This window comes from Syngnathus typhle, linkage group LG7 (assembly GCF_033458585.1).
Source record: "Syngnathus typhle isolate RoL2023-S1 ecotype Sweden linkage group LG7, RoL_Styp_1.0, whole genome shotgun sequence".
In the NCBI taxonomy this organism is placed as follows: domain Eukaryota; kingdom Metazoa; phylum Chordata; class Actinopteri; order Syngnathiformes; family Syngnathidae; genus Syngnathus; species Syngnathus typhle.
In genome coordinates, this window is record NC_083744.1 from 6,587,114 (window position 1) to 6,608,307 (window position 21,194).

The 21,194-nt window shown below is 40.0% G+C and overlaps 1 protein-coding gene across 1 annotated transcript in view; it reads left to right on the forward strand.

Annotated features, from left to right (window-relative positions):
• The window catches only part of shank3a (SH3 and multiple ankyrin repeat domains 3a), a 124,479-nt gene that overhangs the window by 32,039 nt on the left and 71,246 nt on the right, over positions 1–21,194 (forward strand). Inside the window, exons 2-4 of the mRNA XM_061282180.1 lie at positions 2,478–2,939; positions 16,524–16,727; positions 18,633–18,704. Coding sequence (XP_061138164.1) covers positions 2,592–2,939; positions 16,524–16,727; positions 18,633–18,704 — 624 coding nt within the window. The 5' untranslated portion in view covers positions 2,478–2,591. The remainder of the gene's footprint in view (positions 1–2,477; positions 2,940–16,523; positions 16,728–18,632; positions 18,705–21,194) is intronic.

Below are 21,194 nucleotides of genomic sequence, written 5' to 3' on the forward strand. Positions count from 1 at the left end.
ATAAGTGTGCGACTCCAATTTTGGCTGTGATCTTCTTTGTGTGGTGTTTGCTTTGGTTTTCCATTGCACATACTAAAACATGTTAATTTAATTGAAGACTGCAAATTGTACATTTGTGGGATTGATTGTCTATGCCCTGTGATTAGCTCCTCTGATTACTTGGTCCCCTAATTAGAACACAAAACGGATGGATTGGATGAGTGGATGATTCTTGTTAATTTGTCAAGTGTGTTGCGGATTCACTTTTGATTCGCAATGGTAAACATTGTTTTCCGCCATACTAAACAATTGTGAGTTTGTTTCTTCTAATATGTGGATCAATACAATCTTCTTCTAAAATAAGGGGTGCAGTAGACAAGGTGACGTTTTGGTATTAGAATTATAGTTACAAAGCAAAACTCAACCTTTCATATGATTTTTCAACCACTTAAATGAGACAAATTAAAACTCGGTGTCCCGTTCAACGCATCTGGTTTTACAAACCGTCGTGTTCTACCTCATGCAGATAAACCATGTCTTACCCCACCCTACTGTGCGATGTGCCAAGGCGAGTGTGGCGTTGCGTTACCATGACGACTAGTGAGAGTGAATTCTGGCAGAAACATGGCAGCCAGAGTAACTGCATTGAACGCTTGAGTCTCAAACAACTTGGAGAGTTTTGGATCATTCCGGCTTTGTTCTTTTCTCATCCTGACATGTAGGTGGATTATTTTCTGGTGGCTATGCTACCCTGTAGCTTTAGTGTAATCTTGTGTGTTTATGTGGCAGTTTGCAGATCACTGATAGCACTCTGCACTCGACAAGAGTCTTTTAAAATGATTGTGCTTCTGTTTAGTTTTTCTATCAACAAGAAGAAAAGGACAGATTTTTGCTTGTGGCTGCAAGTGTTTTCCAAATGGGGGCAAACACCGTGCAACTTGCTTCAAGACATATTTCCTGCCATCGGAAGCTCACTAAAATGGTTTTGGATTTCACACTTGATGGGTGGGCAAACCTTTTGATCATGACATCATTTTTGGATGGCATTAGTCTTCATTTGCTGGTAAACAAACACATGACCAAGATCATTTGAGTGTGTGGCTTGACTGATGATTTTAGTCTTCTTCTCTGTTGCCGTAGTTTAAATGTCAGAGGAAGGAAAGATTTTCCATGTGTAGAATGCTCAAAAGAGAAAGGCAGGAACAGGTACATTATCTTCATTCAATACTGATTAGACCTTGTGGGAATAAGATAACATAAGCAATAAGAGAGTGAATATTTATAAACAGTCTAGCGATCTTGCTATATTTATGACATCCACTTGATTTTATCAGCCTCACCAATTTTATTTTCCCCAAGTACCCTGTAAAAAATGTGGTTGTCACCTACAATCTTCCAGCTGGAAGTACCTTGGTTCCAATTGTTTCCATCTTGTTAGATGTGTTTTGAAAGTCAAAAGGCAAAATAACTTGTAACTGTGGCTGTGAAGCAGTGGAGGACGATAACTTCCCGTCTCCACCATCCAATCGTTGAACAGCAGCAATGTTCGACTCTTGACAAACTCTTGACAGGAATTTATTTTGGCTTGAGATACACAGAAACCTTGATTGCTACAGTCCACAGCCAATTTTCAGTTTTGTCAGCTACAACCTGTTCCTCCAAATTGGGCAGGTTCGTACTTGGAAACACAACGGCAAGCCGTGTGGTGCAACTGTGCTGAAATTATGTCGACCACGTCTTCTGTAATTCATATTTTACATATCTTTGCCATCTTTTCTGTGCACTCCGTCCAAGCACATTATGTTGTGTAGCAGCAGTTGGATTACTTCACTGTTGATGCATACAGTATGTTAAAAATTCCAACCAATCAGATCGTTCTGGTCCTGAGGCTGCAGGGACAGCGTGAACAGCGACAGTGAATACTTTGGAGCACAGCACTGACTTAAGATCACACTTAATAATTCAAGAACCTGCCAGAAATGTTGTATGGCCCATTTTCCTCCCATCAGAATCTCACTTGTTCAACTTGCAAGGTTTCAAGTAATACTCAAAGCCTTAAATTGTTCATTTTACACTACATGGAGTTCATATCCTGATCTCTTCTCATGAATGTTCCCTTTGGTGTCTTAATAATTACAATTTCTAATGAAACAGCATTATTTTATTTCACAAAGACATGTCCAGTTTTGATAAAACTGGTGCCATTCAATAATGCCAATTAAAATCACAATGTCTTTGGCTCTCTGTGATGAGGAAAATGTATTACATTTGTTCAATCTCTAGTATGGCCTTCGGAGGACTTTATAAAAACCCCAAAGATTGCAGGGATTCCTTTATGTATGTCCTCTCAGAATCTTTGCGTGTTGGTTTGGGCTCCTCTTCAGTGCTTGTGCACTTCTGATCCGTTTGTGTTTCCCCCCTCTGTCTCCCTTCTGTTGCTTCCCCTCTTCACCCCTCCCTGGCTCTTCTCTCCTTTCTTCTTTTTTTTTGTTTCCCAGATGAGAGATGCATGCTCCAAGAGGTGTGTGTGTTCCGGCAGTGTTTGTGTGTATCAGTGTGTGAATGGGAGAGAGAAAGAGAGCGAGACATAGTCCAAGTCCCTAACACAGAGCATGCCTCTGCGTCCGGCAGCTGGCAAGCATGAGCTACCCAGCCCTCCTCAGCAGGACCACCAGCAGCAGCAGCAGCAGCAGGGCGCGCACACACAACCGCGCGTGCACACACCACCGTGCGCGCACTCCTCTTACGCACACACCGCAAACGGCAACCAGGGAGCCAGCACCGACAGCGGCAGCAGCTCCCTGGAAGAGGACAACGGCAGCGACAGTAACGGTGACAACGGCAGCGGTGTTCCCGTTCCCGTCTCGCCGGCTTTCCTACCCGGTGCCACTGCACCCATGGAGGAGCCCACGGGCAACACGGTCGTGATCCGCATCGGAATTCCAGACCTGCAACAGACGGTAAGAGACACACTGGAGAGGAGACTGCATGGCCTCTCCCCTCTCTATGAATATACTTTTTTTGCTTCATTCATCTACTAGTTTTCTCACTTTCTTTCTTCTATACCTTCCTTCTTCATCACTCTGGTTCTTTTCCTCTCTGGGAGTATTCATCACGCCCCCTAATAAATCAAGCTCTTCATAAATTAGGCTGGAGCTGACTTTGACAATTGGGCACTTAACCCTTCATTCTTTTATGCGCATGTTCCGAGGCAATTTTGACCAAGAATATCTTCATAATGATTCTCTAAATCAAATCATACTGCTCTATTCAAGTTGTATTAAAAGCTTGTCTGATGTTAATAAAATGGATGATCTTTTCTTAACCTATTTAAAAAACAAAAACATCTCTGGTGCATGTCTCACACGTGTCAAGGCATGGACCCTCGGAGCTCTGTATGACTTGTCTTCCTCATGTATCCTATGCTGTACGACTCTTTCACCGTCTCGGGATATCCCCATGACGTGTCAATGACCAACAGGTCCATGTGTCTGCGGCAACCTGTGCATGTGGTGGAAACGGACTGTTGCATTTGAACACCATCCCTCAAAAATGCACACACATGACTTGATCCTGATAGCATTTCAAGATTCCCCCTTAACCATTTAAAGACGAACCGAATGTGAAGATGTGGTGGGAACACAGACAGCGCTCTCTACTGTTTCAAGATTATTTATGAACAATGTTCCCCCTTTGTCGTAAAAAAATACACATTTATGGCATGGGTAGTTTTAATTTTGAGAGTCCTACCATTTTAGTTGTTTTAACACACACTGCTAAATCCATTTAAGTGAACATGGTCAGACTTGGGGGCGGCACTGTGCCGCACTGGTTCGCACGTCCACCTCACAATTAGGAGGGTACGAGTTCGATTCCACCTGTGTGGAGTTTACATGTTCTCCCCGTGCCAGCGTGGGTTTTCTCCGGGCACTCCAGTTTCCTCCCACACCCCCAAAACATGCTTGGTAGGCCGATTGAGCAAATGGTTGTTCGTCTCTGTGTGCCCTGCGATTGGTGGGCAACTGGTTCAGGGTGTCCCCCGCCTACTGCCCGGTGACTGCCGGGGTAGGCTCCAGCATGCCCGTGACCCCCGTGGGGACAAGTGGTATAGAAAATTAATGGATAGATGATGGATGGATGGTCAGACGTGACCCTTAAATAAAAACATTTTCTGCACCTGTACAAAAGAATGACATTTCTAAACTTTCATTTTTCTTTAAGCAGTATAGAAGATGGATGGATGTATTAAATGTCAAGTTCTCAAATTTTAGGGTAAAAGAATGACATTTTGGGCACTTAATTAAATTTGCTGTCAAAAGGAGTGAAATTTGCCCCGGACGGTCGGTATATAACGGTTAAAGCAAGAGCTGGAAGTGAGGAAAGGCAAGGGGGTGGGTACAGAGAAGAGACAGAGGCATGAGAAGGATTATAAATCTTCATGGTTGGGGGCCGACAAGGTGGTTGTGCAAAGGTAGTTATGACCCAACTGGGAAACTTTCCATTCTTCTCCATAAAAAAGTTCAATCCATTAGTCTGTGGCATTGATTAGGTCCACAGAATCCAGTAAATGCATGCACGGCCTCTTTTCGTCTCAAAATGCACAGCCAAGCACATCTTTATGTAATATAAAAGCAGGAAGTGTCACATCTACTCGTCCATTTCCATTTTCTAGCAAAACACAGCAAACATTTTATATTTATTAGATACCTATAGCTCCCAACAGCAGTCGCAGATCTCATTTGTTATTGGGATGAATTTTTTTGCGCAGACTCAATGGCAAAATCTTAAAATACGATCGCTGTCTGGTGTCGATGAACTCAATTCACTTCACTATAAGCAGCAGTTTGGAAAATATTGAAAAAATCATCCAAAAAAAGCTGTTTTCTTTTTAGCCACTTCCAGGAGAAGTTTACTGTTAGACCAAACATAAAACTAAGACAACTACACGTTGTGTATTTAAAAACATCACGCAACTAGCGTAAAGCATCGATAGTCTGTAGGTGTTAAAACCGCTGTAAAGCAATGGTAAATTAAGCACAAGCGGTGAAGCAACCCATGTAGACAGTTAATATTATGATGCTCATAAGCATATATCCTTTTTCCTTTATTTCATCTTTGTGAGTCATTGCGAATTCAGTTGAGATGTCTCTTCTTCATTTTTTTGTTTATTTCTTCATTACTTGTTTATTATTTCTATTTCATCGTGTTTGTACTCTGTTTTTAGAATGGTCAATATTGTGAGTGCACCTTGGTTCATTATAAAAGGTTGGGTTTCTTTGAAAAAGGAAACTCTTAGTTCATTTTATAATGGATCATTAGACCTGATTTAACATTGCACATAAAACAATTTTTTTTCCGCGATATTACATATCAAAGTGTCGTACTTATGTCACTAGTCCTTTTGCTACTACACACAAGCAAATTGCTGGAGAAATACCTGGTGACATTTCCCTGTGTACACACACAGACACACAAATGCACACGCTTACTATTTGTCCATTCTAATGGGCCCTTGTCATCTGTCCTCAACTCACCTTCTCTCACATTTCCTCGGGAGACCTTTATCCGCTAATGGTGGTGCAAAATGCAGATGAAGCCTTTGACAGGATGTCGCTGAGCAGTCTTTCCTCCCTTGTCTGTTGTTTTTATTCTGTCGTCCCATCCGTTAATTATTGTTGACTATCCATCCATGGTGAGCATCTTTTGTGAAATGTGTGCTAAGCAAATGAAATTAGCAGCAGTAGTAGTTGAAGAGAAAGCAGAGAATTCCCCAAAGGTGCTGCGGAATCGCCGTCTGTGAACCAAAAAAACATTTTTCTCTCGTGATGGCTGGCTCACACATACAGTACACACACAAACGCACACAGTGTTCAAACTCACACACATCTACACACACATCTACAGGTAGTACTGAGGAGCTTGGCTTCAAGATTTTGATCTCTTTTTCCTCGCTTCATGCAAAGTGATAGCATTTTATGTCAGTTCAAGGTCTCATAGCCGTGTACACCATGGCTTACTTCCATGTGTCCTCCAGAGGGTGTGTAAGATTAAATAAATATTCTCACGAAATACAAAGGTTAAATTTGGGCAGTTTCTCAATAAATTCTAATTCTTAACCAAAAGACAGGCCTTTTTTGGAAGTGTTTTTTTTTCCTCATTGTGTGTAGGGTTCCAAAGGCATGGACCATTTGTGGTGCATTATTTATTTATTTATATATTTATTTACAATGAATCAATTAACCATACGTCCATCCATCCATCTCGCACTTCTCTCAATCGTCAGCCTTCCTTCAACAGACATGTGCTTCCAATACTTTTCGTCTTTGTACTAGCCCCAAACCACCACTCACTCTTCCAATCACCAATCACAGAGACTTTCATGGATTTTTATAAAACTCTGTAACACAGATGTAGGTTTGCAACGATATAACATTGAAACGCTTTCCTTCTTTCTGTTATTATTTAAAATTCACATGTAGTTTATCATGTTGTAGTGCGTAGCGAATGCAGTCGCATTACGCAAATCGCGCTTTATAAGTTCCGACGGTCTGCCAGACAACAAAGGCATTGTATCTGATGTGATTGATCGAGCCAATGTCTGAATGCGATTGGATGAACGATTCAGGAGGACGGGTGAGAGTGAAAGAGTTTACATTTTGGCGCCAAGCGAGTCGACGGCTGGAAACAAATATCGATGATATCATCGGTTACACCGAGTCGACTTGATTTTCATCAACTACAAAAAATCTGAAGTCTTTGAAGTCTTACTCTCAACACTAATAAAGTGAGGAGCAGAAGCATAACTCGCTTCTTTTTTCATGCAGTCACACTGTAAACGACTGGTGTGCACCAAGCACGCTTTAGACGACCGTTGGAAAGAAGTCCTCAAGGAGGCTTACGTCTCTCCCGCTGCGTTTCAAGCACAGATCAGCATAAGCGACCTGCGAGGACAACACCTTTTGTCTTTTCAGCAGGAAGCAAGACAACCTCCTGCAGGGTTAAGCTTCAAGTCCAAAGTGGCTTAATTGTAACACTGGTTCTTCATTGACGATCACATAAAATGCTGGCTCAAGTATGATATCAAAGCAGGAAGCACTTAACTCCTAAGCATTCCCGTAGGAAAGCGCTCACTCTCGCTGTTCTGTGTTCATGAGTCCAATGTGATCAAAGCCATTGTCATATTTCTAGTAGTAATGCAACATTACAGGACTCTCATTACTTGTCCATTTTTGGAGAGTCCACCATAACTGGGTTGTGTTCATTGTCTTATTCAGTGTACCCATGTCTGAGATTAGCAGTTTAAGATAAGACATGTACATTAAGGTATGGCCGTCTCTATCAATTGTTTTTGGAATTGATTATCTTTGATCATTGCGTATTTATGTATTCCATTATATTCCCACAAATAATCAAGTGATTGGGTGGTTTTAAAATGATCATGAGGAGTTAGAATGCAATATAGTGGAGTTGTATGTAGACTGGAATTGTCTGTCAGGATGCCTTAAAATTAGGGGGAACATTTTGTGTCAGTTGTTCTTACTTTTTTCATAGATTCAGTGTGATTCAAAATTTAGTTTTCATTCGAGACACTCTTATTGTGTGCACTTGAACATTTTAGCTATCAAATTTGTACTCAGGGTTAGTTTTGGACTCTCAGTTTTTTATTTCATTTTGACTTTTGAAATGAGTTGTCTTCAATAAGTTTTCAGATTTTTTTTTTTTTAAACGCTTCAATCTGGTTTTGTTTTTTGTTGGAGTTATTGTTTTTATAAGATGATGATTCAAATCCCTTTTGGATTTTTCCTTGTGCTTGAATTGCTTTTCTTATATTTATGTATGGCTTCCTCCCACAGTCCTAAAACATGCATGTTAGGTTAATTAAGTTGACCATGAGTGTTATTGTGAGTGTGAGAGGTTTTCTATTTTCGTTTGTCCTGTATTGACCAGCGACCGAAGTCATTTGCAACTTTCATGAGGACAAACACTATTGAAAAGATTGATGGATGAATGCACATTTTTGCTTGGGCATTGAATATGAAATAATTCATTTATGAAAAGACCCTAGCCCTTTCTCTAAACCTTTTAAATGTTTGAACCTGAATAGAAGCATTTGTGTTTTTGTCGTATTAGCAATTAATAGCATCCTGTTCAGTCAGACCTTTGGGCAGATTATTTGCAAAACGTTTGTTGCCGTATTTATTATTATTTTTTTTTGAATAGCCGGGTATTCTCATTCATCATCTCTAAGTCCACCAAAAACTCAATTTCTGTGATTGGGCCAAAAAAAGACAGCTTTCCAATTCTGTTAATGGCTGCTATTCATCTTTCAACAGAGCTAAGTGAAACACTGACATAAACAGTCTGGCCCAGCGCTCTTGAACTGCACGCATTTGTATTCTACATTTGCGCCTCGTCTTGCCTCTTTAGCAAGCTCGCTTTCATCATTCACACACTTTGCTTCATTAGTTTGTTTAAATGAACCACACCCTGTCCGTCCTGAGGTGAAGTCTCATATCTTCTTTCCAAATTCTTTAATTGTTACTGCTTTAAAAGAGCCAAAGCTACTTTTATGAAAGCGGGTACTATAATGTTATAGTTTGTGTTTGCAGTCGTTGCGTAGCTGGGGGTTCTACTGATGTGTGACGATGCAATCGTTGTGGATTAAGAGCAATATTTCGGAATGTACAGTAAGTAAAGGCAGAAATTAACACACATTCTTACGTTATGTTACTGCTCCATCTCCAGCGACCTTGGAAAATATATATTGATGTGCTAATATTAGTTCATCCTGTGGCTTCCATTTTGCTTTATCTACTTATGGATAGCCAGTCAAGAAAGGAGATTGTAGTTGACCTCCATCCATTTTGTTAAAATTTCTTGATGAATGTTTTGGTTTTCATGGTGTCCCATTGAAGTAGACCCCTCCATTTCCCCCCAAAATTATTGGAAAGCGTTTCGGAGTTTGAGTGTTGTCACATTCTCAACATAGGCCACAGACACAGACTGTGTGGGCAGATGTATTGCCCATGTTGTGATCACGTAACAATAATGAGCCAGTCAACCCATTTTGTTTACCAAACGGATTTGCGGAATTTGAGATATATGGTATCAAACATTGGGAAAGTAGTTTCACAAAAATGAATGGATAGACCATGCAGCTATCATTACTTGTTTTTAACCCCACTGGAAGCCAGTGCGAAATATTTTGTTGCGAGATCGGGGCTTAAACAGAATACGCAAGCTAAGCAAACGGAGAGCTCAGCAGAGATACATGACTGATCACTCACTCGCTTTACAAAGAGACAAGAGAGAAATTGATTTTTTTTTTTAGGACATTCTGCCTGGAAACATGTTTTCCGGTGGGCATCATCGCTGTGTGTTTTGCGTCTTTGATGTCACTTTTAGCAGATGGTGGTTCTTATGTGACTGCATCACTGCACTACAGCAGACTTCGGACTATAGCTTGTCCTCCTGAGATCCCAACATTCAGGATTTTTTTTTTTTTTTTTTAAATCTTGGCAGCGTTGTTGAGATTTTGTGCTGCAGTGGGCAAATCACCGTCTTGTGCGCAGGTCTGATTGATTATACAGTGGGAGAGGTCTTGGAGTTCATAATTGAACCAAATTTAATACGGTTGCGATAAAACTCAAACCAAATTCCGAAAGAAGCTAATCTTTGACAGTTCAATCTGAATTCCTCTTCTTTGCATGTAGTATAAAGATACTATTTTATGTAATTCCCTTGATTTAACCAGTCAGGCGCGACTTATCTGTTATCTCTAATGAGGTTCCTTAAAGATTATCTTCTGGTGTGAGGTGTGAAGATTGCCTGTGAGGTGTGAATCCCTCACCACTTAATAATTCACGATTCGATTATGCTTCATCTTGAATGCGAACATTTTGCTCTGGTGCTATGTTGTCATATTGTTACATTGTCACGTGTGTAGTCGCTTCACATTTTAAGTCTTTTGTGAGAGTACCCCGCATCACATGCGTATTTGTAGCGTGTTAGTTTTGAGCTTCATTCTCACTATAAGACCCTCCCACATGGTCCTCCCCTCTCAGGGAAGAGTTGACTGTAGCGTAACATCCCTTTCCAAGTGTCCTTATCTCACTCGTACCGCATCCCTCCTCTCCCCGAGCATCTGTTCTTGGGCCCTCCCAAAGAGTGGTGAAGCAGAAAGGGAAGAGACACATTTTTGAAATGGGATTTTTGCCTCAAGGCAACTTAAAAAGACTACAAAGTTGATCTGTTTAAAGCAAATAAGTAATTAGTGCAAATACTTAAGGGTCAGCAAATGTTATCTAGGGTTTATGTTTTAAGATAATCAGGCTAAATTCAAATCAAAGTCAGCAAAGGCCGGATTGTATATAGATAGAGAAAAACGTAATTTCGGTCTCTTTGTGTGTTGTGACATGTGGAGAGATTGACAATAAAGCTGACTTTGACTTTGATTATCGGACGTGTCTGAAAGAGCATCATGACCGATTATTTTATAGTTTGGGGTATTTTAATGTGATTTTTTTCCCCCCCTCTTCCTCAATTTGATCTGAAAACCGTCCAGGGTGAGGTTCGTAAATGTTAAACTTGAGCAATAGTTAAGTTTGCAGATCCTTAAGTGTGTGGTCAACAATGAGTTGGGCTGAGCCATGGCTTTTGGGAATATACTTTTGGGAGTATTGACACATTTTAATATCAAAGTCAAAGTCAAAGTCAGCTTTATTGTCAATCTCTCCACATGTCACAACACACAAAGAGACCGAAATTACGTTTTTCTCTATCCCACGGTGACGAGACACATAACACGATAGACATACATGTACGCGACACAATATAAAAACAAGAAGGCAAAAATTCTAACAATCAATAGTAAGAGTGATGAATAAATAATAAATAAACAGATAACACAATAAATAACGGTGTGTATATACAATGCATATAAGATTGTAATATTACGACAGAATAGAATCGCATTCATCAGACCCGCCAAATTTTTGTGCAAATCATTTTGCACACTATGGCAGGAGTATAGTATTGCTGGTGTCTCGTGAAATCCTTGTTCTTCCAAGATCATCACTTTTCGGAAGACAACGCCAAAGAGGTCTCAGCTCGATGGATTTGTTTTTTGTAATTCAGTAATATGTTTGTTTGTATTGTATCTTCCACTGACAATCGGAGTTCCATTACTTGAAACTTGAGTTGCCGCTCGTGGTGCTCACTGAGATGTTTGATGGTGACAGTATTGCAAAACCCTTTTTTAAATAGAGGGCTCTCGACCACTACTTTACTTGTCGCCAACAGCACATGCGATCTGTTAGTAAACACTCAATTTACTGCCCACGGTTTGGGATCTTAGTGAAAGACTGCAATCTTAGTAGATCATTCGCAACACACCCACCACTAGCACGCAAGAGTGAACAAGTAATTTATCGCCCACTATTTATAGCAAATCAGGCCTTTTAAGAGCAGTAAGAACACACTTGCCAATTTGTTCCTCTTCATGTGTGGGGTCTCTTGCATTTGAAAAAAATCGGTCTGCGCATTCATCACTAGTGTTTATTTGATTACGGCTACTTTACAAGCTCAAGCTTTTCACACGACCCTCTTCTGTTTCTTGTTTTCCTCCATCTCCCGTTACAAAACTATTTCCCCAGAGAGGCTTTGACGTTGATGGAAATGTTAATATTGGTCCAATCTCAGCAAGCTTGTGTACGTCTGGTAAAGACACCTCGTGTGCATGGTCAGCATCACTCTTTGTTGTAATATAATATTGACAAACATAAATAGGAGAGAACACTTGATGGTAATGTATGATTTTCTTTCTTGGATGATGATGTGGTCTCCACTGGGAGATGGAGTCATCTCATGAGAAATGTATGATGAAATTGCATGGTAAATGCAAGAAGGACATTTTTCTTTGGTAGATGCTTCTCACTATAAGACCCAAAGGATGCTTTGAGAATAATTGTCAATTTCTGTCTATGTGAAGCCCTTTGAGACTGCTTGTGATTTAGGGCTATACAAATAAACTTGACTTGACTAGATGTTTCGACATGGCCCGTTGGTTCTCCTGTGCAATGTATTTGTGGATTGCCTCATTCAGAAATGAACTCAGTATTTCATGTCTAAATGGAGCTCACTCCTTCATCTGAATTAAATTAATGTATGCGTGGTATGACATAAAAAAAAACATAATACGCCGCTTGCAAAAAGTTCGGAATATTAGACCTTGGGGTGAAATTTATCTCATGAACCTCAAACGTACCGTAAGCTTTATTTGAAGTAATAAGGTGTGAGTAGATTGCCGACGTGCAGTCACAGCGGGTTGACCGTGTCAGATCTACTGGTGGTAAATCGTCTGGACCTGGAACTAAGCTGCTGCCTAATTATTTGAAACACTTGCTTACAAAGTAGGCAGCCAGTTGATGCGTCTTTTGCATTGTGACACAAAGGTCTGTCACGATATATATTGCATTAACATGCCCATGTGACCGTGACAACCATGACCTGACACAACAGGTGTCCTGGTTGCTCCAGCAATATTACACACCTATGCTTCTCACCTTCATTCTGCCCGTGATGGCTGAGGCGGGTTTAAAGTCCACCCTCAGCATTTTTGTTTTAAAGTATATGTTCAAGTGATGTTTTTCAAGGTGTCTGATTCTCTGTGCTAGACCATTAATCCAAGTTAATTGAATCAATGCAGTTTCCACCACCTTGTCTCAGGGGTGCGTCGCCACAGCTCAGATGTTAACCCTTTGGTGAAGTCAGCCAGAGAGGGAGTGCGACTGTGCACCTTTTAATTCAAGTCAGGCATGTTTGTTAAAGCGATGTGATTTCTCAGTGAACTGTTCAGCTCGACTGCAGTGTACGAGTGCCAGAAGGGGTCCGGCTGCATTATTGTTCTTCTGCGAGATGATTGTGCAGATGACGGTGATGAGCACAAATGTACGCCATGCTGTGCTATATTAATTTGTCTGTAGCCAGATGTGTCCTCTTGACATTATCCTTGTTACAGCAAAGTTTTTCCTTGGAGTCATGTGATCAAAGGAGAACAACATCATGACAGCTGTAGAAAGTGTTGTGAGTTGAAATTTGTACAATTTGTGATGCTGGTCCAACTTCCATTTGATCCACTTTAAACACATCTGGAGAATATATACGAATAATATATACACGTCTTTTCTTTTCTAAGCGCTTGGATTCCAGTTGATGAACATTGTCCACGGCAATAAATGAGTTGGCAAATATATTGATCAGAACTTATGTAAGGTTTATTTAATAAATTATCCAAATGAACAACAAAATTGGTTGCATTCTATTCTATTCTATTCTATTCTATTCTATTCTATTCTATTCTATTCTATTCTATTCTATTCTATTCTATTGTGTTTATTATATATTTTTTTCTCTATCAAGTGTTTTAAGATATGAAGTTACTTTATATCACCTTGTAGTGCTTAATCTATCATCTAATATGCTGTTCTTTGCAGCAAAAAAGCTGTCACTTTGTCTTCCGGTTGGACTCCAGCCTGAAATAAAATGCAGTTAGCGTGTCCACAAGCCATTTTATAGCCGTATGTAAAAATCACAACAGCAAAAGGAGTGTCCTGGAATGTTCCCTTCAGGAAACTAGTTTTTGTCCTTTCCCAGTCACACACTCCCAAGACTTCATTTTCACATAACTCATGTGGCCAAGATTGAGTCATGGCAGTGCGTTAGAGTCATTACCCTCCATCATCTGAACATCCTTATCTTCTTTCTTTACTTCTGCTGTCTTCCACCCGTTGGGGCCCCTCTTTCGGTACCTTCAGTGACTTTGCAGATACTGCAGCGGCAACCTCCATGTATCCCCCTTGATTGCGCAAGCAGACAACAATGCGTCCTAATTAGCGAGTGCGTGTTGCAAATTCAAAGTACTCCTGACATAATTACATGTCATTGTGCATTTGTTTCCATTTAGGTACAACCCTAAGCACTTAGCGCTCACGTGCGGGCCTTTGATGCGTATGTCCCGCCTAAGTAACCCCATTAAATTTACTGTACAGCCTGGAGAAAGATAAATCTAGTATGCTCGTTCTTTTAATTAGTATGTTTTGGATACTATTCCCACCTCAAGGCCACATTGTGTTGTTTTTTAATGGAAGTGTTGAAAGTGCGGATTGTAATGTGATCAGATTATCTCCATAACATCTATCAGCAACCTTTAAAATGATTGTCCCATTTTTTGTGCTGTTCAAATATGTGGTAAATTCAGGTTATCGTGAATAATCCCATTGTGATATCACACTTCCTGGTGGCAGAAGATGGAGCGTTCATTCAGTAAACAGAGACTACTGTATGTAGTGAGGCTTAGGTGATGATTCGCTGAACACCTAGTGATTGAACGATGCCCACCCCATAGCAGGTTTTGATTATGTATCAGTATCTATTGAAGCACAAGAACATGGGACATTTTGTCAAGGATGAAGCTGATTTCCACAAAGAAAGGAATAAAGGCAATAAAGTAGAGAGTGTGGATCTGCATGGTAAAATTATAGATATAATCAAGTCTAACGGTAAAACATCATCAAAGTTTCAAGTGCTTTGCATCGTCATTAGCTGTTTCAATAAAAGATGTGGTGGAGTTGCCATAGTTACCGCAATGATTGAGGAACTGGCTGATTAATCGATTTTTCTGTTGTTTGGATAATGGCACAGAGGTGTGCTCTTTTGCATCTGAAATAGATAGCGTGCTGTAGAGCTGACGTTAGCTCGCAGGCTAGCTAAGTAGTAATAACAAAATTATACTCATTTATGGATTTTTGGATTGCCAAACTGTGACTCAGTGGTGGTAATTGGACTGCAAATAGTGATTAGAAGCATTAAGGTAGCAATTGCCGGACATTGCTCAGTCAGTATGATATGATCATTATCATTATGGCTAATCTGATGGTAAAGCAATGATCCATTCAGTATCAAACATCATTCTATCCTGTGGAGAGCCTGTTGCCAAATGATTTGGAGTCGACCTGATTCTGAGTCAGTGTTTTGGTTTTAGCCAAGCAGCTTCTTTGTTCTACTCAATTCATGTTTTGCTAAATTAGTTCTTCCAACCCACTCAAGCATTTGATCCAGATTTATGGGAAAATGTCTTCCACAAACCCAATGATGGAGATTTTGTTATACGGCTACTTTGCTTCTAGGCAGACTTGCAAGCTTCACTGTGCAACTATTTATCACGTTCAATCCGTTTAGCGTCCTTTATCACAGGTTCCGCTGGGTTAAATCCGAATTTCGAAAAAGAAACTGGAATAAATTCTCTTTGGCATATGTTTGCCAATGCAACCCAAACACTACAGCAGATGGTCACCACAAAAGTGATACATCCAGTTATACATTTATACAATTGTTCCAAAAAAACCCTCCCAGAAATCCATGAATAGGTGAATGTGCAGAAATGCGGTGGTTCACTATACTGGAATAACAATTTTCAAAATTTCTTTCTCATTGCAAAGCTATTATTCTGTTGTATGAATAGCAGCAAGTGGCTTCTGCCATTGTGTCGAAAAGCATACAGTTGTTAAAGTATATGTTGCTGCCATAGTATATATTATTAGTAGGAAATACATTTTCAACATTGGTTGATTTTGTGCAGCAGATCTGATCATCTTTGGCTGTCAATCCCTGAATTAGAGGATCAGTAGCCGCTTCTCCGCTGAAGTATCTGCCATTCCTTGACCTGCAGTTTATCACCTCCTCTCCCATCCAATCATCTTTCGACGCAGCCCCAAATTGAGGAGACTAGCAGGCCTTTGATATAAAAAAAATAAATGATGAGAAGAAATGAAGTGTAGAAGAGCTGGGAGGAAGACTGAAGAAGAAGGCAATGTCACAGTCGGGTGACTCTCCGCCAGAGTGTGAACTAGTCCGACACGTCGGGACACTGATTAATACGCGGAGCACGCTGCGCGGTGAGCTGAGCATGTAAACAATGCCGTGGCAGCGGGAGGAAAGCAAGGGAGTGAGTCAGCATTGCTCGTCAAACATCGCTACGCTGGGCAAGGCTGTCCAAGTGGAGAAGACACATTCTTTCAAGTGTAATTAAACACCTTATAAACACAAAATGAAAACGGGTCTGCCCTCTCATCTTATTCTTTAATGTGAGCTTGTACTGTGATTGCACTGCATATTTGGATCATGTCTGTCATGATATCAGGAGGAGAACCACGGGAATGTCTCTTGGACACTGTGAAACTAACGAGAAGTCTGGCATTCTGGCGGTTGTCTCTTTTATGGTCTGGTTCCTTCAAAGACAAACTGACTCAAGAGTTTGTCTGATTGGTTAGTCAATTTGAATCGTTTATCCTGAGTCGCCGCCCCCCCACCACGCACGCACAAAAAAAAAGGCTTGGTTTGAGAATGGCATTTTAGGGTCATGCCATTTAGAAGCCTCCTTAAGAATACTTTACCTGCACGTCAGTCTGTTTCCTTTAAAGTCCATCATGCGTTATCTGGGGAAAAACGGACACTGAGTGACTGACGCTGCCCTGTGCTTCCGACAGAAATGCATGAAATTCAACGTGGACGCTTCCATCTGGCGCTCCAAGCAGCGGATCTTGTGCACACTCAACCAGAGCCTAAAGGACGTGCTCAACTATGGCTTGTTCCAGCCGGCATACAATGGCAAGGCTGGCAAGTTTCTGGATGAGGAGCGACAGCTGAGGGAATACCCCTTCCCATCCATCGCCCCCGTACCTTATCTGGAGGTAGGCCACCGATCATGTTTATGGATGACACGTTACAGGCGGGCTGAGTGGTTGTGAATGATCAGCAGTGTCACAAGTGACATCCTGGAAATATATGCGGTATATGAGGGTAACGCTTGATTGTTAGCAGAGATGGAGAGCAAAGATAAAGGCCAATTAATACAAGACTTACTGAAAAATAAAAGTACATTGAATAGAAAGAGAAATGAGAGGATAAGAAGAAAATGATAGAAATTTATGACTTAAAAAAAAAGAGACCAAGTTAATAATTTTGAACCATTTTTCCTTAATGTTTGTAACCGTGGAAATGGTAAAAAGCCTACTAGAACATCTGAACTTCTTTTAGGGATTTATCAGGCGCTTTTGTGGCAGGTATGTGCTGACGTTTGAATGTGACTGATAATTCTGAACACAGAACACCATTTAAAGAGGGTGTGCACACCTCTGCAACCATATTATCAAAATTGTTACGTTTTAACTTCTACTATTTTATTTTCGAAATTGAATTGGTCGGATTGGTGGTCCATCACAACAGGAAACTTAGTGAGTATAAAGACGTGTCACGACTGCGGAATAAAAACGTCACATGCTTTTCGCATCTCCCTTCAGCTTTTTACAACCAGGGGCTAAATAAAGATGAATGTCACGCCCTCATCTTTTGAGATATGGCGGCAATGTGTAATTATTCACTCATCATTATCATTCACTATCATTGTTGCTGATACTGGTCTGATCTTACATTGTAAATTAGGGACTATAAGTGTGAAGGTTTCTTGTCCCTGAATCAGTAATTATCTATCAATCCATCAATCAGTAATTAACTACATTATTGAGATTCTTTCTATCTTTATAGAATGTGTGTGTGTGTGTATTTTTATTTACTTTTATTTTTGAGTTTGTATTTGTGTCAATTAACGTGGCAGCACCTAACTGTATGAGGAAATATTTTTACATTGTTGATTCATGCAAAATGAATGATAGATGGCTGGATGTAGAAAAGCCAGTGGCATCAAATTATCAAGACATCCAATACATGTATCGTTTATTTACATTTAACGTTATGTCACATTTTTACATCAGTTTTCCTTTAATTGTTGTGTGTGCAAAAAGCATCCATTCAAGCCTCACGGCTGCCACTGTGTGTTTTACGAGTGTTAAAGTGTTGTCGTGCTGTGTGTGTCATTGATTGACCCACACTTACTTCCCCGCGGCGGCGTCCTGACTGACAGGATGAGATCAGTTCAACACCATTTGTTCCATGGAGTATTTTGCTGGTGTTGACTGCTGGTGTAAAAGACGTGAAGGCCGGATTTGCGCAACAGGTTCAAGTGCACAATTCCTATTTAATGGCTATCTCACAAAAGTGAGTAACACCCTCATGTAAATACTTTATCTCACCTTTTCATGGCTCAACATTGAAGAAATAGCACACAGTGTACAGCTTGCATAAGTGTCAATATACTGATCCCTTAAAATAACTCAACACGCAGCCATTCATTTTTAAACTGCTGGCAACCAAAGTGTGTAAAGCCCTAAATAAAATGTCACTTATTTTTTTTAACGCCACCATTATTATACAGACCTTAACTTTAAATTACGCTCTTGTTATTGTTTCTTTATTCAAATTTCTAAAAAGAAGCCATGAAAAGATTGTGCACAGTTTGAACAATAATGCTGCAAAACAATTTAAATGTAAATTATTTGTTTATTTAGTTTTGCGTACCGCTTGAGGAAGCTTTCGTATCTCCAGGGTATTGATGCTTTTGCAGTAATTGTTTTGGAGGGTATTTATTTGTCTTGGTTAGTTATGTGTATGGCACCCAATTGGTGTATTTTGTTGACATTGAAGCTGACATCCACACTGTTGTTCATTATTGTATTAAGTCACCTCTGTTTGCATTTCAGTTCCGCTATAAAAGACGTGTCTACACTCAGTCCTACCTGGATGAGAAACAGCTATCTAAGCTCCACACAAAGGTAAGAGCCCACTGCTGTAAAGTCATTTTTGGTGTTGGAATCATTGCATCCTGCCTGGGGTGGTGGCACCGTGCTTTGTCGCTATTATTCTTCATCTGTAACTGGGACCTGAGACAACAACAACAGCAACTAAATGTCAGGAAAAACCTCCTAAAACATCTGAAGTTTATATGAGTTTAGTGTGAAAGGCACTTTAAATGGTGGCAGGTGTGTACACAGTTTGAGATTGGTATATTGTGAACACACTTCCTCAGTTACAATGGGGTGTGCACACTTGTGCAACGCCATTATCTCAATTGTCTATTTCTTTTTTCTCTCAAACTGATTTTTAATAATTGAGTTGTTCAACTTAGAAAACATTATTTATCTTGGTCTCTCATGTTTTATCCCACAAAAAGACACCATTTGAACAGGGGTCGGTCGACTTTTTATATCCATTGTATATGTAATCTATCCATTTACATTGCATTTGTAATAAGTATCAAACTTTTATCCATATTTGGAAGGGGTAGGGGTGATGCCGATTTGTTTTTCTCTACTCACTGTATTCGCATTGTGGCACAAAATTACAGCGTAAATCCAGCCTAAAACACATCAGTGTGCATCAGATATATTTTTTCTGTTAAAAAATGATAGTTAAAGTTCAGTGTGCCCCTGAGGATATTCATTTGTACTTAAGCAGTGTTCTTCATTAACTTGACTTCAGCTAAAGTGAGCTCCCCCACCCCCACAGAGAATTGTTTGAATGTTTATGAACAGACACAGCAGCCGAGACCATTTTAGTCAAATTATTATTTTTTTTTTCTAGCAACAAGAAGGCAACAGAAGTCAAGGCGGGACAGATGGTCAGAAATATCTGCTCACTGGGGTCAACTAGTGGACAGATATTGAACTCTATACAAGCATGCAGAAAAGGGATTAACTTCAGTTCTTCAACTAAATCTGTTGCTAATATTTTTTATTTATTTTTCCTGCCTATAGCTTCTTTCAGTTGCATTGAATTCAGTTTAAAGCGACTTTGAGAAACTCATTTACTGTCTTCAATGTTTGTATTCGGCAACTGAAATTGTGAAACACGGTAATTTTCCACTTCTTTCTTTACTTTCTTTCCACCAAAAGCTTTTTTTCTGTTTTACCAGAATCCAGTGTTTTGGGTGAAACTAACCAATTATTACTACAGAATGCAAAGAAGTATAAATTCTTTTTTTCTGTTTTAAAAACAGAAATTCTGTCTTTAGGTAGGTTCAGCAACAAAACACATTTTTCTTTGGGTACAGTAAATTAGTTAAGACACCCGGGATTTTGTTTTTCCATTATGGAAAAAAACCCTCACAAGTCTCTTTTTAGCATTTTGACACTATGCAATTAGTGATGACGTAAGTTGTGAGTAGCTACGTTTCATGTAAAACTCACTCATGAATTTTTCATCGAAACTGTATTTTTTTTTCCATCGGTAATACATTCAGTAGCACATATGTACTTTGAAAAACCGCAGGAAAAGTAGCACTTCTCAACATTCATTCCCTAATGAAAAAGATCAGCGCCCTAGGCCAATTCCATTCGTGTGGCAGCGAGTGGGATATTTCACTAAGTACATTATTTAAATGCTTTCCTGGAAAGTTAAGTTCCTTTATGGGCCCATTTTTTTATCCATCACTGGATAATGTATGTTTTCGTAGCAACTACAGAATGAATGGGCTGTGTAGAAAATGTGCACGTTCAAAGCTGACCTTATGTGTTGGCAGCTGGGAAGTTACAACGCGTGAGGCGTGACCGTGTGAGGTTTCTGGAGAGAGCTGTGGCTGTTTGTTGCGTGGCAGCATTGTATGGAGTTGGGGATAAACAGACCAGAAAGACAGACCAGAAAAATGCTTTAGCAGTGCATTGGACCGTCTTTCTCCCTCCACTCAGCCCCCCCCCCACGTGTGTGTTTGTGTGTGTTTGCAGAGATAGTTTAAGTGTCCAATAAAGTGACTTGATTTTCAAACTATTTTCAATACTATTCATTTGTTAATAATGTCTAAAAATAACAAACGACATGGGGATAGACCAATTTGTGAAACAAAATTCAATTGACCATATTTGGACATCCAGTTTCCGCTTTGCAGTGATGTGAAATTGTTATCCTTATTTGGATAAGGATTTATTTATAGTGAAAGGTATTATAGAAAAACATGAATGGCTGAAGAAAAAAAAAAAAGTCAATGTGAAACATATCTATAGCAAGATCCGTCCAAGCTTTTGGCATGTGTCATGAAAGACTTTTACTTTTATTGAGCAAATGATATGCAGTATCATAATCAATTGCTGGATGCCCGCTAGCACGGCGTGAACATCTATCCAGAGTGGCTGAGAATTCAACCAGCGTGTGGGCATTCACCGTCCGAGCATTTAGCCTACTTTGCCATCATGGAGTTAATTCGCCGCGGGCCGAAGTTCAAAATGAGGTCATAATTAATAGGATTTTCTTTCCCCTCCATACCCTCCTCA